The 14,685-nt window shown below is 53.0% G+C and overlaps 3 protein-coding genes across 3 annotated transcripts in view; 1 reads left to right on the top strand and 2 right to left on the bottom strand.

Moving 5' to 3' along the window:
- Positions 1–14,685, top strand: part of CBY1 (chibby family member 1, beta catenin antagonist) — a 125,629-nt gene that overhangs the window by 41,137 nt on the left and 69,807 nt on the right. The window lies entirely within an intron of this gene.
- On the bottom strand, positions 538–8,970 carry LOC128073582 (extracellular serine/threonine protein kinase FAM20C-like). The gene is made up of 11 exons (XM_052668652.1): positions 8,822–8,970; positions 4,543–7,098; positions 3,351–3,526; positions 3,196–3,274; positions 2,802–2,894; positions 2,401–2,516; positions 2,023–2,203; positions 1,813–1,922; positions 1,343–1,424; positions 1,149–1,208; positions 538–1,071 (listed from the first exon to the last, which is right to left on the bottom strand). The coding sequence occupies exons 2-11, from the start codon at positions 5,019–5,021 to the stop codon at positions 837–839; spliced, it is 1,611 nt and encodes a 536-aa protein (XP_052524612.1). The 5' UTR covers positions 5,022–7,098; positions 8,822–8,970; the 3' UTR covers positions 538–836.
- On the bottom strand, positions 9,946–13,133 carry DNAL4 (dynein axonemal light chain 4). The gene is made up of 3 exons (XM_052668672.1): positions 12,265–13,133; positions 11,398–11,481; positions 9,946–10,221 (listed from the first exon to the last, which is right to left on the bottom strand). Exons 1-3 carry the CDS (start codon positions 12,334–12,336, stop codon positions 10,057–10,059), a joined length of 321 nt encoding a protein of 106 aa, XP_052524632.1. The 5' UTR covers positions 12,337–13,133; the 3' UTR covers positions 9,946–10,056.

Genomic DNA, 14,685 nt, shown 5'->3' on the forward strand with positions numbered 1-14,685 from the left:
CCACTCATCCCCAGCATGGGGCACGAAGCCCCCGTCCCACAGCACCTGTCCCGGCTGACGCAGACCCACCGCAGATTAACCCCGGCCAGGATTAGTGGATAAGCCGGGAGCCGGGCACTATATATGGTGCTGGGCCCGGTGTGGATCCCAGAGCCACCTCTGCGGGAGGGACGCGGCGCCCGCTGGGATTTTTGGGTGGGTGTGGGAAGAGCGTGGGCAGGGATGAGCGTTGCAGGTTGGGTGAACCACGTGAAAGCTCACCAAAGGCCCCATTAACTGTGGGCTGGGGAAAGGCTGGAGGGACTGACTGCAAGAAAGGGGACCAGCTTTATGCACAGGACGAGGGGGAATGGCTTTAAACTAAAAGACAGGAGATTTAGGCTAGGTCTTGGGTGGAAATACATTACTCAGAGGGTGGTGAGGCACTGGCACAGGCTGCCCAGAGAGCTGTGGGTGCCCCATCCCTGGAGGTTCTAGGCCAGGTTGGATGGGGCCCTTGGCAGCCTGAGCTGCTGGGTGGCAGCCCTGCCCACAGCACGGGGTGGGACTGGGTGGGCTTTGAGGTCCCTTCCATAACCAATCATTCTGTGAGTCTATGAAAATTTTTTCTCTCATTATAAAGGGATTTGGAGGGATGGCCGTGCCACGTGAATCCGGGACTGGAAAAACAGCTCCACTGGCCGGGATCCCAAATCATGTTTCCTCCACGAGGCCGACCTATTTATTTAAATAACGCGCGCACCCGCCCTTCTCCCCTTGCATCATCCAATACCACGCACTCCAAGCTCTTCCCAGGCTGATGATTGCCATCACACCACGTCACCGTCTCCGTGACGTCACAGCCACGACCCTGTGTCATCCACCAGCACCTGGTGGGGCTGTGCTGCCGTGGCCAGGCAGCGTCCCACAGCTACCAGCACCTTGCCCAGGCGCCGGTCCAATGCCTGCAGGTGGGGCTCGGCCAGGACGGGCGCCAGGCGGTCGGCAGCCAGTGCTTCCCGCATCAGCTCACTCAGGCGGTAGGGCTCGGTGGCCAGCAGCCGCAGCCGCAGGTAGGTGGATTTCTTGATGCTGCCGATGCGGGGGAGAGAGCCTGACATCAGGGTGGGTTTTTCCCCAATGGGAACATGGTGGTGGGAGCCGCTTACCTGCAGCACTGCTGGAGCGGGGCCAGGATGGACATCTCGTCACGAGAGTGCGTGCCGAAGCTGAGGGAGAAACCCAAGGGTTGGCATCGGGGTGTGCGTAGGATCACCCTGCATTGGCTCTCATTTTGACTCTTGGCATCCCTCAGCCCCAGCTCTATCCATTTAAGGTGGCTGGGTGCTCCCCTCTCTCCTACCCGCGGCCGTTGTCCAGGTGAAGCAAGAAGGTGTCGTTCCCAAATTTCTCAAAGGTCTCATAGTGGTGCCGGTCCATGTTGCCTGAAAGGGTGAGCAGAGGGTGGCAGCAGTGGGGTGCTGGGATGGGTACCCGCATGGCCCCATGCCAACTCCTGCACGATGTCATCCTGCGCTGAGTTTTGGCAGGAGACAAGCACCCCGACATTGTGGTGGTACAGGGCAAAGCAGCCTCACTCATGTCAGTCATTGCAGGACAGTTGGACTAGATGACATTTAAGGGTCCTTTCCAACTCAATTCTGTGACTCAATGTATGCAACATGCCACCGGTTCTTCAGCCCCAAACATGCCATCAGGTGGGGACCAGGCCGTGGGGACAAGCAGGCAGAGTGCCTTCACGGTGCAAAGCCTGACCACTGCCTTTCCCATCATCTACTGGAAAGTGAGAAGAAACTGGAGGGATGCTCTCACCCATGAGGAAATCAAGTACTGCCATGTCGATGAGGTCAAGGAGGCGATGACCACTGTCATAAGGCGGCGTCCGGCGCACCTGGGTGCAGTAGTTGGGGTCCAGCTCCCACCTTCATGCAAAGAATGGACAATGGGTACATGAGAGCGACCACAGGGCCAGCCCTCCCGTGCTCCTCGAGTCCCTTTGTGTCCCCCCAGGTCCCAGCTCACTCAGCCTTCTTGCTCTTGTGGTAGGAGCGGCGCCAGGGGCTGCGCCAGGAGCGACGCTTGGCCAGAGCTTTGTCGGGCAGCAGGACTGCCATGGAGCCCTCCAGCTGGTCCGGCTTGCCGCACAGAGCGTGCTCGGTGGAGCAGTAATAGGAGCACTCCCCGTAGAAGCAGACGTTGCCCGCTGGCATGGGGGACAAGCACAGGCTGATGACTGAACAAGAACCAGATGAAGCTTCTCACCATGCCACATGCATAAAGCAATAGCATGGGGACTCTTCTTGAGAACCAGCTCCATAGATGGGGACGCGGTGGCAGCTGGAGCCATCCCCAGATGGGTGCCTGCCCTTGTGTGAGAGCCAAAGGTTAGCAAGAGCTCACCTGGGGAGATGTAGAAAGTCTTGGCCAGTTTCTTGTCGGTCGTGATGTCCCGGATCTCCTTTGTTATATTCACCAAGCGACCAGAAACTGGTGGGATTCGTCGGAAATCCAGGATCCTAAAACACAAAACTCAGCACAATTTCTTGCCAGTGGAGCCATTTTTTTACACCCAGTCAGTACAAGCGCCATGAGATGCAGGCGTCCTTGCAATAGAGGAGGAAGAGGTGGCTGAAGGAGCCGTTTCTTGGCCAGGGCTGGATGTCAGGTTTGCTGGCAGGCTACAGGCCCCAGAGGGAAGATTTTTGGCCGTGTTTTCCACCAAGCACCCAAGGCTGAGGTTTTCCACCTCAGCCCCCAGGGGCTGAGGCCCTTTTTTGGGTGCGGGCCACACGAGAACTCACCTGTCCAGGTGAAAGGCTGCAATCTCTGCATTGTGCCGCTCAAAGTCTGAGAAGTAGAAGAAGTCAGCGGGGGTCTCTTGTTCCCTGCTCTGCCTGAGAAGATTTGGGGAGGGCAGGGATGGTGGCCAAAGAATGGATCACCTCCTGCTTGTTCGCAAACCACCCCTTGTGCTGTGTCTGTGGTGCTACCAAGACATGACCAGGCACAGGTGTATCCCGCTGCACGGCGCAGCCCCAAATCCCTCTGGGAGAAGGGCTGGGAAGTGGTCCTCATGGATCGTCTTCTCCTTCCCACCACTGGAGGTCACTACCCCATCACAAGCTGCACCAAGCCTGCTGCCAACAGTAGGGGAGGGGGCCTCCAGCACTGGGGCTGAAGTCAAGCTCTACTCACTTCATGGGTTTGAAGAGGGCCTGCCCGTAGTTCGGGAAGGTCATGATGAGCTTCAGCTGGGTACCGCCAGACTTCTGCACTGGAAGGGGGCACACGAGGGTGACTGGGCCTGGTGGGGAGGCCAATGGGACAGGGGCGTGGGTAAGGGCGAATACCCGAGCTGACAATCTTCATGGTGGCCAGGTCCTGCAGGAGGGTGGGCATCAGGGGGTCCCTGCGCGGGTACAGCTCGTAGCGGTTGATGCCGACGTGGAACTTGAGCCAGGCAGGGTAGGTGTCGTAGGCTGTCTTCCCTGTCGGGAGGACCATCTCGGCTTTACTGCTGCTGACCCTGCAGCCCAAAAGCCACCACCACCCCAACAACAGCAACATTTAGTTGGGATGGGGTCTTGTTCCCAGGCTCTTTCTGGGAAGAGCCGGCACAAGGCCTGGGTGGTGATTGGTGACAGAAGCCCCTAGGGCAGGTCCCCTTGGCATCGGATGGCCACCTTTGTGTCCCCCACAGAAAGTCCCCATGGTCTCCCAGCTGGTCCTCAATTTCCAGCTGATCTCACCCCAGGGGATCAGCTCCCAGGTGTGCAATCAGCTATGCACAGTTAAAGGGGAACACAAAACATCCATAAAAGAATGCTTCCCAGCAGCATCCTGAGCTCCCACTTGTAACTGACTCCCCCTGGCCAGACCCATGGCACCCCCTGGTTTCTCTGTGGCATGAATTTGGGTTATCTGGTCCCACCATCTTAGTGGTGGGACACCTCTGGAAGGTGTGCTTTCCATAAGGAATCTGCTGCGTATTACCCAAGGTATCTCCATTAATATCTTCCTTTCTAATTAGAGGTTAGTAGTGCAGGGACAAAAATAGGCACCCAGCAGTGGTGAGCTCACCACCCAGCAGAGTCTAAAGAGGTCAGAAATTGCCCTGAGAAACACGGGACTGCCGTGGTCTCGTGTCAAGAGCCAGCTGACATTTGGGGTTTTGCATTTTCAACATGAGGTGGGTGAGAGAGGGGGATCAAACTGGTCAGAAGTCTGCATTGGGAAGTTCCCAGAAATTTACAGTGAGAGCCCAGTGCTGGGTAAGGAGAGGAGGAGATGACCTAGAAGATATTATATGTAACAGTATGAATAATTCAGGCCTCCCCTTGGACTTCACCATGTGCCACATGGGCAGGAGGCTCCCTACAGCTCCCCGGGGCAGCAGCCTGGAAACGGGGCTGAGATAAGATCTGAGGCACTGGGGCTATCCAGGTGGGATGCTGAGCCAAGCAAGGAAATAATTTGTTTGCTCCCTGCCATGTGTCCCCTCGAGAAGCTCCACTCATCCCCCCAGACCAGCCCACTCCTCACCATTCATCGCTCCCACTGCTCCGTAGGCTGAACTTTTCCATGGGATTGACGACAAACAGCTTGTCTTTGTCCTTCACCTCCGGCAACGGGATGTTATAAAGGGGATGCTCAAAAAGTGCAGCCAACTTGGATCCCTTGGCCCATGCTGGGCTGACGTCTCCATGCTGGTGCTGGATCCCCACGAACCCATCTTTTCCCAGTGGCCCTGCTCCCTGAGGCTGGGAGCTTTTCTCCAAGGAACCGTTGCTGCCACTGAAGTCCTGAAGGATGCGTAGGCTCAGCTTTTCAAGGCTGGCCAGCAAAGGGCTGCCTGTGGGGGTACCCAAGGCTTTTGGTGCTTTTGCATCGCAGCTGCAGAGCCTGCGACTCTCAGGGAGAGCCAAGTCCATCGTGACATGCAGCAGAAAGGCCAGGAGCAGCAGCAGGAGGAGGAGGACTTTAAACTTCCTTTGGACAAGTGTCTGCAGCTGGCGCCGCATCCTTCCTTGCCAAGGGGCAGGCACCCACACGGGGCAAAGAGAGTCAGTGCTTCCACTGCCCCGTCTCTCCTCCAGGCAGAAATCAGGGAGAGTCCTGCATCTAAAACATCGCAGCAAAAAGCAGAGCTGTGGGAAGACCCTAGTGGCAGGACAGAGAGAGGGGTAGGAGCTGCAGCAGGATTTATAAGGGACGAGCTAGCAGTGCCAAGGTTAGCATGAACAGGGCAAGTTCCAAATCAATAGCTGCAGGTGGGTCGGGGACAGAGACGGTCACAGATAACCTGCACACTGGCAATCAAACAGATGCCCTGCACTGTCCCATCTCTCTGGGCTTCTTCCTGCCCAGCTCCCCTTGCTTTCACTCCTTGTTTGCATACTTCTGCCCCCCCTCCCCAGCTCCATCCTATCTGCTGGGCTCCCACTGTGCTTATATCCATGCACTCGCCATCTAGTTTTGCTCCCACTGCTCAGCCAGGGCAATGTTACCACCTCTCCATCTATTCAAGGATGCTCGTATGCAACTGCCCATCAGTGGGTAAAATAAATAGGATAAAACAGCAGCTGGAGCAATTTTACCCTTTTTAATCTCCCCAAAAAATGCAGAGGACACGTGAAATCCCATACATCATGCTGTCCCCTTGCTGGAGGCAGTTAGATAAGGAGCAGGTCTGGAGACCTCCTCCAGTGCCACGGCCCTACACTACTCTCTCACTCATGCTGCTCTCCACACCAGCCCCGTGCTGGCTCCGTCCAGCCCACATGGACAGCAGGAATATGGTGTTCCTGGCTCTATGTGTCCTGCAGCACAACAGTTGCTTGGAAACCGCCTCCAGCTGACATTGCCAGCAGCCCCAGATCCAGCCAGCACTGTGTTTCCTTCCCCCTGCCACGCACAAACAGCATGGCCAACAGGAGCAGAGCTTCCCACAGGGCTGGCGAGCTGCAAGCCATGCAGAAGGAGCCGGGCAGAGGGGAGCAGATGGCTTCCTTGAGGAAGGGAACACGGCGTCTTGCACTGGGAGATTTGCTGGATCCGGTCTGGATGCACGTTTTGGAAAGAAGGAGCTTAGAAGGGGCTGTGGTTGGAACACAGGATCGTTAGGTCATTGCTTAGTGGGAAAGAAAAAAAAAAGCCAATAAAAACATGTGCTAACTACTTGCATCAAAGGAGCGGGGCTCAGCTCTGGGAGAGGGGCCATGGATTCCTTTATTCCAAAGCCAGCTCTGGGAAAGCAAAGGGAGAGGGAGACCCCCTGCTCCTTCCAGTGGCCCAGCATCAGCTCCAAACTTGGCTAGGGAGGGTGACAAAGGCATCCTTCCCACATCCCAGAGCCAGACTGGGACAGGTCTGTGATGTAGGTAGCTCCCTCCTGCTGAGCTATCAGGGCTGCTGCACACACGGGGACACCAGCACAGAGCCTGCAGCCTTTTTTCCTCACTATGGGTTGAAGCCATCCTTCTCATCAGGAGACCTGTTCCCATGCTATGGTAAATCATAATCCTCCCCGCTCCCCAACTCTAATTTAGCATCAAATTGGAATGTAGAGGAAAGGGGAATAGGTGGGGTGCTCGCCACCCTTTGCACTTCAACGCTGCCATTAAATATTAACCAAAAGATTTTTCAGAAAGCCAGACGCGAGCCTACAGCAAAGGGGAAGAGCTGGGGAGCTTCAAAGCCTGCCCTGATTGCCTGACAGCACATCAGCGCACCTCGTTGCCATGACATCACCACAGAGAAGCGATTGAATTTGCACCTCTTTCCTCCATGTTTCCAGCTTCTTCACCCCTTCTCAGCAGGGCCCAGTCACCTTTGGGATGCAGGAGGAGCCCTACGCCCAAGGACATTTCCATTGCTGGCACAGAGCGCGGACTCCCCGCCACGCAGGCCGACAGCCGATAACGATGCTCCTCATCTCCCCTCGGCAGGGAGGGATGAAGTCATGAGCACAGCCCTCTGAGCTGCGACCGCTGCACACTGGCTTGCTGGGATGGACGGATAGAAAGGGTCATTCTGACTGGCACCGATGTATCACCTTGAGCTTTTCAACTCCTTTTCCACCTCTGACTCACTTCGGTGCTTTGACGGCAATAGCAGCGACACCCGGGTGGCAAGACACAATGGGGAGAGGAAAAACAATAGTTAGAATAGAACAGTTCAGTGCCAACCTCCCCAGATTTCTGCTAAAAAACTTTTAAGGTAAAAAACCTCCAGCAAGAGATGGCAGTTTCAGAGTCAAAAGCATTTGTAGGCTCCAAAGCATCGGAGGCAGAGTGGTTACTTGCAGGATAACATGGAACAAGAAGAGACCATCTCCAATCCATGAACCTTACTGCCATGTGAATTACAGGCATGCCTCAAAGTGCTCAAGTTCCATAGCAAAAGCCCCAAACTGTGTTCTAGTTCCACAGCAAAAAGAGGGTGGGAGTTTCTTGTAGCACACAGGAGCCAGTGCAACGTGACTCAACTTGCAACAAGCAGGAAAGCTGAGCCTACCAAATACTTGCTTGGGGGCCTTGACGCAAACAGCTGAATTTTGGAAAGTTGAGGTTTATGCTTTCCCATATAACAGGCATTCAAAAGTGGGGTGGCTTTTTGTGGTAAGTTCCTGTGGGAGAGCTGTTGCCCTTGGAAACAAAAATAGCCTGGCACTCTCCTGTGAGCCACCTTGCACTTGCCTACCTTGCGGGAGTCGCAGTGTAGGAGCTGACTTGCTGCAAATTCACACCTAGCTCACCTCGATTTGTTTGTGTGCTCGTGCTCTGAGGATGCTGGGGACTGGTCAGCGTTTGCCTATTGCAAATGCAGGTCACAGAGACATTGGCTTCGGTCAGCTGGTGGCCAAAGTGATAACAGGCTGGTAGCAAGGCCAAGAGATTGCATGCTGAGGTAAGCAGCTCCCTCTCCCTATGAATATCTGCAGGTCAGCATGACCCCACAGAGATGCCCATGACCAGCCTGTCTGTGGACATGCACACAGCAGTTAATTATTCATTAGTGTGAAAGAAGGACAATTAAGGAGACTGTGGTATGGCTGAAGGTATCACTATGCTCCAGCGAGCACAGGGCATTCCAAAGATGGTGACTTTACCTTTTCTTCTGGATGTGCATCCAGACATAAAACATAAAGGAGGTGGAAAGTCTTGGAACAGAAAACCAGCTTTTCCACCTGCCAGCTGCAGCAAGTGCCAGTCAACAGTGCTATTTTCATTTAAAAGTCAGCCAGCTGAAGCGAGACAGAGTAATCACACCAACAGCAAGCTCATGGGTTTGGAGTCCTCCAGACTGCACAACGATCCCGGCACCTGGCAGACATGGTACCAGTTTTGTGTCCTCCCCACTACCTTACAAGTCCCTTTCACTTGATCAGTAAAGAATTACATGGCAGGATGTGGGGCCCAGCCAGCACAGATGATGCAAAATCAAAATCATTTCTAGTGGACTTATATTACTCCAATTCCTGACAGAAGAGTTCCTGACATGCTGAAACGGCAGAAAGACACCTCTATCATAACACTGAGATCCGCAGAAGGAACTAAGGGAAATGGAAAACCCTTCACATTTGATCCACTGCAGGCCCTAGTGCAGAAAAGTCCTTTGGAATTGAACTATGTACTCGAGTATGGCCTCATAAAACATGCGCTGCCGGTGGCACTGTTGGTGGCTTTCCTCAGAGCAAAGTCTGAAAGAAGTCACAATGAAAGAAATGTGAAAGAAGTCACAAATGCCAGACCCCAAAGGTCAGAGCAGATGCACGCTGGCTGGGCAGAGGATGCAGGTACGCCCCCTTGATGCTACTCACACAGAGGACCTGGGTCAGCAACACCATGGACGTGGTAGCCTTCCTCAGCAGGCTTGCTTCCTTGCAAAAGGAATTGAATGGGAAGGATGAGAGTGCTTCTCTGCTCCCTTGGAGTCACCCAGGAAGGAAGCAGGGTGTGTATCCACCATCAGCTGTTGCCTGAGCCACATCACTCCTTGCTTACTTCCATGTTTCCTGAACTGCTTCTCTTTTTCATCCACCACCATTGGGTTTTTATTTTAGAACAAACACAGAAAAGGACAATTTACTATTTTTTTTTATTGTAAAAAACACAGTTCCCCAGATTTATATAAATAAGCCATATACGTAACATACAATTACGTTCACTCCATCCTCCAACACTGACAGCTTTAAAAGAAGAAACAGGCTAAAAAAGCAAGTCCAAAAGGACGTTAGGTTTCTGATGACCAAGTGATATCTCACATGGCACCTCCTTCCCCTACCAGCCTCCAAACAAGATGCTGAAAGTACACAGCACTTGCAACACCCCCAGGAACTGACAGGGAGGCATTCAAGCTGTACGAAGAGTTCTCACCCACTCCCCAGGCATCGACAGCCGCCTGTGTTTCAGTGCCATCTCAGCATGCAGTGGGTGAGAAAGGAGGGGGTAGCTTGCATAGCAGCCTCCTACATCCAGGCAGCTCAGCTGTCCTCCCAAATCAAGCAGAAAAGGGTAAAACAAGCCTAATTCCCCACAGCTAACATCTCCACGGACAACCCAAAGGGACACCCTTGACGCAGCCAGCTCTGCGTGGTCATTTAGGAGACAGGAAGGTGGGGCTGTTAATAGGGAGGAAAGAGGCACTGGTCAGAACCATACCACACATAGCCAGGGAGGCAGAGAAGAGAGGACACAATGTAGAACAAGTGGGAGGAGAAAACTTAGGACTAGATAGCACCTTTTCTCCTCCTGTTTGCCTTCCTAGTGCTGCTGCATGGTGTGTCATGAGATTACCTATTTAAACACCTCCTTCTTGTTTAAACTCAAACACCAAAGAAAGAGCCACAGACAGATCAGAAATCCCATGAGCGAGGACAGGCTTAGCAAGTTATACACACACCCCCCCCCCAAATATATGCATCCCATAGAACTGTTATGTCAGTATGGAAAGAAATCTCGATGTTTTAACTATTAAAGCCCCACCTCCACATTGTACAAAATCTGTGAAGGAAGAAATCTCCTGTATGCAGCAAGTCTGCGAGCCAGCCAGATGTCAGGAGCACTTCCAGACACACACAGCCAGGCTGCCACCAAAGAACATGTACAGCAGATTCTTCACCTCGTGAGTGATCTCAAAGCCAAACCCTTCACCAATCACCACGTGCCAGGAAGATCCAAATTTCTTGTCCATCATCTCTTTGATCATCTTGGCAGCACTCTGGAGAACGAAGGAAAGTGTAGGGTGAGACAGAGCAAGCAGCAAGTTTCCGTGCAAACAACCCCCTGCTCTTCCTCTCTAATAAAGTACTCAAGCCAAGGCAACAGGTATACAGCTGCACTGAGCAAACTGGAAGCTCCTCAGGGCTGTGCCAAAAGCTAAAGCAGCTTACTGTTTGCAGCAGCCTCCAACACAGCAGCTAGGAGAAATTAAACAACTACATCTAGCAGGCATTTTTCTCATTCACACAGTCTGAGAGAGAAGCAAGAGCTGTTTTTGATGGTGGTGGAGTTATGCTGGGCACGCTGAGCATGGTAGGAGATTCAGGTCACTAAGCTGCAGCTATTTTTACATGAGTCCATTTATATATATATATATATTTTTCCAGCTAATTACCAAAACAATGAAACTAGGCTGACTTTTAGAAGGCTTGCTTCTCTAAGATCACACCCTGTTAGGTCTAGAAAAGGAGAACAGAAGATTTCGCAGTGACAGTTGTTGTCTCAGGTATGAGGGGACAGAAGGAATCTCCTGCTCTGTAGCTTTGCCTCACCAGCACAGAGCTCCTCTAGCACAAGCAATCTGTGCCCTGCCCATTGAGCAAGTATGTTCTCATTCATCTTTCTACCTCAAAGATGAGGGTAATATTTCAAAAGACTGTAACTCCTCCATCACACCCCATCTACACATTCTCAGTAATTTCATTCAAGAGGCTGAAAGCTGACAGGGAAGACTGAACAGGCTGTACCTAAAGATTCAAAGAGCTTAATTTGCTCGTTTCCAAAATAAGAGTCTCCTCCCTGCCCTGATGGGGATGATCTTGCTCAATGCTGACAGATGGACCCACATTTTGGGACAGGCCCTCAGGACAGACGGGACATTTTATGAACAGAGAGGAAGCTCACAGAGAAGGAAGGAGATAAGGTTTGTGAGGCGGCATCGCTCTGTGACTCATCTTTGCTTCCTGCATGAAAGCAAACAGCTAGTCCAGATCTCACTCACAAAAGCAACTAAATCTGAGATCTAGCCAAGCTGTCTCTTTCTGCCCTTGCCCAGAACAGAAACTGAGTAATCTGTCAGTATGTGATTCTGCTGTGCCCTACAGCTCCAGCCCTGCTCCTGCAGATTCCTTGAGCTGCAGCAACGAAAGGTTGGCCTGGTGGATTCAGCTCATACCTCATTGTTCGTGGCATATTTCTCACACGCTGTGACACACAGCTCCATGGCCTCTACGCGCATCTCCTCCGGCATGTCTGTGTGCTGCAACGAGCAAACAAGAAAGAGGAACTGAGCAGAAAAAGAAAGGCTAGACAGAAGACAACAGAAAACAGCCCTTCTGTTGCCCACGCTGTCACAGAGCCCAGACTGCTGGCACGGACACAAGGCAGCTCCTCCACGTGACGTTCAATGTTAGCTTAAAGCAGAACATCATCAGCGATACAGGCTTGTCACAATACCAAGCATTAGAATGATTAATGTGAAAATGGCTTATTACTGTACAGACTGTCCATTCTTTCCTTTGTCCCAGTCCATGCAAAATTGTTCTCTTCCAAATGTAAGGCTAGCATAAAAGTAAGCATAGCTTAAAGGAGGAGATAAATAGTTTTTCAGTGCTAAAATGAAGAGAAAGACAGCACTGTTTCAACCGTCCTTAATTATGGCTATAAGCATAACAGAAGTCTAAATTACACAGTCTTTTCTGCTATCTAGCTGGCTAAGATCATTTATTCCTGCTCCTCTACACAGAATAAAAACAAGTTGTGTCTAGCAACGTGAGCAGAGGGCACCAAAGGTGGCATGTGTGGAACATTAGATGATTGCTTTGTGCCACGCTCCCCTGGCTGACTGATTTCCTTGCCTGACGGACAGGCAGAAGAAATGGTGGTGACTGAATCAGTCCTGAATCAAGGAACAGGTAGGGTACAGCACAGCTCCCACAGCAGCTGTCAGTGGAAGAAATCTTATTCTGGAAGGTAGGGAAGAACAAAGGTAGCACTGCATATCTGTAACACTGCTAAAGACATAACTCATTTTCCTTCTTACCCTAATCAGTGGAAAGCTGTGCAGTCTTTTATAATCAGCTTCCTCCTTCTTCCCCTCCCCAGTGTCGGCCATGGTCTTTCCCCAGTGACCCCGTGAAGGGGCAGGGGTCTGAGATGGAGATCAGCAAGGCCCTGCAGTGCAGATGGCTCAGGGAGTGTGCCTCTGAGGATCAGCAGAAGGGGAAGCTTCCCAGCCCAGAGGACACCGCTTAAACAGAAACAAACAAACAACAAATAGGAGACGAGAAGAAAGCTTTGCATTAAAATGGAAGGCAAAAACTATTACAAGAATGCTGTCCCTACCTCCACTTACTGTATCACAGTAACTTCTTCACATCCCATGCAATCAGAGAGCTGTCACACAACACATTAATGCAAACAAATTTTAAAAACGTATCATTTCCCATAAGCGAGACTTCAGGATGGCAGCATTTCCCAGAAGCACCAGCCCAGTTTGAGGGACGTGCCAAGTCAGGGCAACGCTTCCCACAAGCAACGAGAGGGCATCAACCATGACCAGTCTGGTACACCACAAAGTGCACGTGTATTTGAGGAACAGGATCTGGTATTCAACAGAACACCTCAGCCCTCGCTGGGGCACTCGCTATTCTCACCCCCAAGGTATCTGTCAGCTGGGGATTCCCGTGCAGGAAAGCACCAGGCCGCTGCTTCAGGCAAATCAGCCAACCACAGCCTGGGCACGGCAGCCCAGCCAACTCCGAGCCTTCCCCTGCGGCCTGCCCCGGCTCTCTCGCTCACAGCGAGGTGCCTCCCCTCCCGCTTGGTCTGAGGGCAGCCTGGCTGGGGCGGCTCGGTAAAGCACGCCACAGCACCGGCCGCGTGGCTCCAGAGCCCGAAGAGCTGCGCCGGGAGGGAGGAAAAGAGGGCCGGGAGCGGAGCGCGGCCTCACCTAACGCCGCCGCCGCGGCCCGCACCGGTTGCTAAGGAAGAGCCCCGGCTGTCTTAGCAACCGCCACCGGAAGCCCCGCCTCCCCGCCGCCCATTGGCTGCCAGCGCGCCGCCCGGCTCACCCTATTGGTGGAGGGGGCTTGGGACCGCGCGGCGTGGGGTGTCTGCGGCGTGCCTGTGCTGAGCCACCGCCTGGGGGTGGGGGCGGGGAGTGGCTTCGATGCGGAGCGTGTTTGGGGATGTGGTTCCGCCTTTAGTTCTGAGTAGGATCGCAGACACATTTAGGTCGGAAAGGCATGAATGATCCAGCCCAACCGCCAGCCCACCCCCACCATGCCCACTGACCATGTCCTCAGTGCCACATCCACACGGTTCTGGAACATCTCCGGGGACGGTGACTGCACCACCTCCCTGGGCAGCCTGTGCCACTGCAACACTGCTCTTATGCAGAATAAATCTTTCCTCTTATCCAACCTGAACCTCCCCTCGTGCAATTTGAGGCTATTCCTTCTCATCCTATCACTGTTACCTTGTAGCAGAGGCCTACTTCCACCTCATCACAACCTCACAGAATCACAGAATGGCCAGGGTTGGAAGGGACCTCAAGGGTCATGAATCTCCAACCCCCTGCCACATGCAGGGCCACCAACCTCCCCATTTCATACTAGACCAGGCTGCCCAGGGCCCCATCCAACCTGGCCTTGAACACCTCCAGGGACGGGGCATCCACAGCCTCTCTGGGCAGCCTGTTCCAGCACCTCACCACTCTGTCTGTAAAGAACTTCCCCCTGACATCCAACCTAAATCTCCCCTCCCTCAACTTAAAACCATTTCCCTTCGTCCTACACATATCTACCCTTTCAAAGAGTTGATTCCCCTCCTGTCTGTAGGCTCCCTTTAGGTACTGAAAGGCTGCCATGAGGTCACCCCGCAGCCTTCTTTTCTCCAGGCTGAACAAGCCCAGCTCCCTCAGCCTGTATTCATAGGGGAAGTGCTGCAATCCCCTGATCATCTTGGTGGCTCTCCTCTGGACCCTCTCCAATAGCTCCCTGTCTTTCTTGTACTGAGAGCTCCAGACCTGGGCACAGTACTGCAGATGGGGCCTCACAAGAGCAGAGTACAGGGGGACAATCACCTCCCTGTCCCTGCTGGCCATCCCTCGTCTGATGGAGCCCAGGATACCATTTGCTTTCCAAGCTGCAAGAGCACACTGCTGGCTCATGTTAAGCTTTTCATCCATCAAGACCCCCAGGTACTTCTCCACAGGGCTGCTCTCAAGGATTGCTCCTTTCAGTCTGTATAGATACCTGGGATTCCTCCAGCCCAAATGCAAAACCTTGCACTTTGCTGTGTTGAACCTCATTAGGTTCACCTGGGCCAACCTTTCAAGCCTGTTGAGGTCCCTCTGAATGGCATCCCTTCCTTCCATCGTGTCAACTGCACCACTCAGCTTGGTGTCATCAGCAAACTTGCTGAGGGTGCACTCGATTCCATCATTGATGTAATTGGTAAA

Source organism: Tympanuchus pallidicinctus, unplaced genomic scaffold (assembly GCF_026119805.1).
Source record: "Tympanuchus pallidicinctus isolate F22 unplaced genomic scaffold, pur_lepc_1.0 scaffold8, whole genome shotgun sequence".
In the NCBI taxonomy this organism is placed as follows: domain Eukaryota; kingdom Metazoa; phylum Chordata; class Aves; order Galliformes; family Phasianidae; genus Tympanuchus; species Tympanuchus pallidicinctus.

Excerpts from the sequence above, each read along its gene's own strand:
- LOC128073582 (XM_052668652.1), bottom strand. The coding sequence starts at position 5,021 with ATGCGGCGCCAGCTGCAGACACTTGTCCAAAGGAAGTTTAAAGTCCTC. Across the intron at positions 3,527-4,542 it reads AGCAGTGGGAGCGATGAATG|GGTCAGCAGCAGTAAAGCCG; the intron begins GTGAGGAGTGGG and ends TTTGGGCTGCAG. Across the intron at positions 1,425-1,812 it reads AGTACTTGATTTCCTCATGG|GCAACATGGACCGGCACCAC; the intron begins GTGAGAGCATCC and ends TCACCCTTTCAG.
- DNAL4 (XM_052668672.1), bottom strand. The coding sequence starts at position 12,336 with ATGGCCGACACTGGGGAGGGGAAGAAGGAGGAAGCTGATTATAAAAGA. Across the intron at positions 11,482-12,264 it reads ACAGCTTTCCACTGATTAGG|CACACAGACATGCCGGAGGA; the intron begins GTAAGAAGGAAA and ends TGCTCGTTGCAG. Across the intron at positions 10,222-11,397 it reads AATATGCCACGAACAATGAG|AGTGCTGCCAAGATGATCAA; the intron begins GTATGAGCTGAA and ends TTCGTTCTCCAG.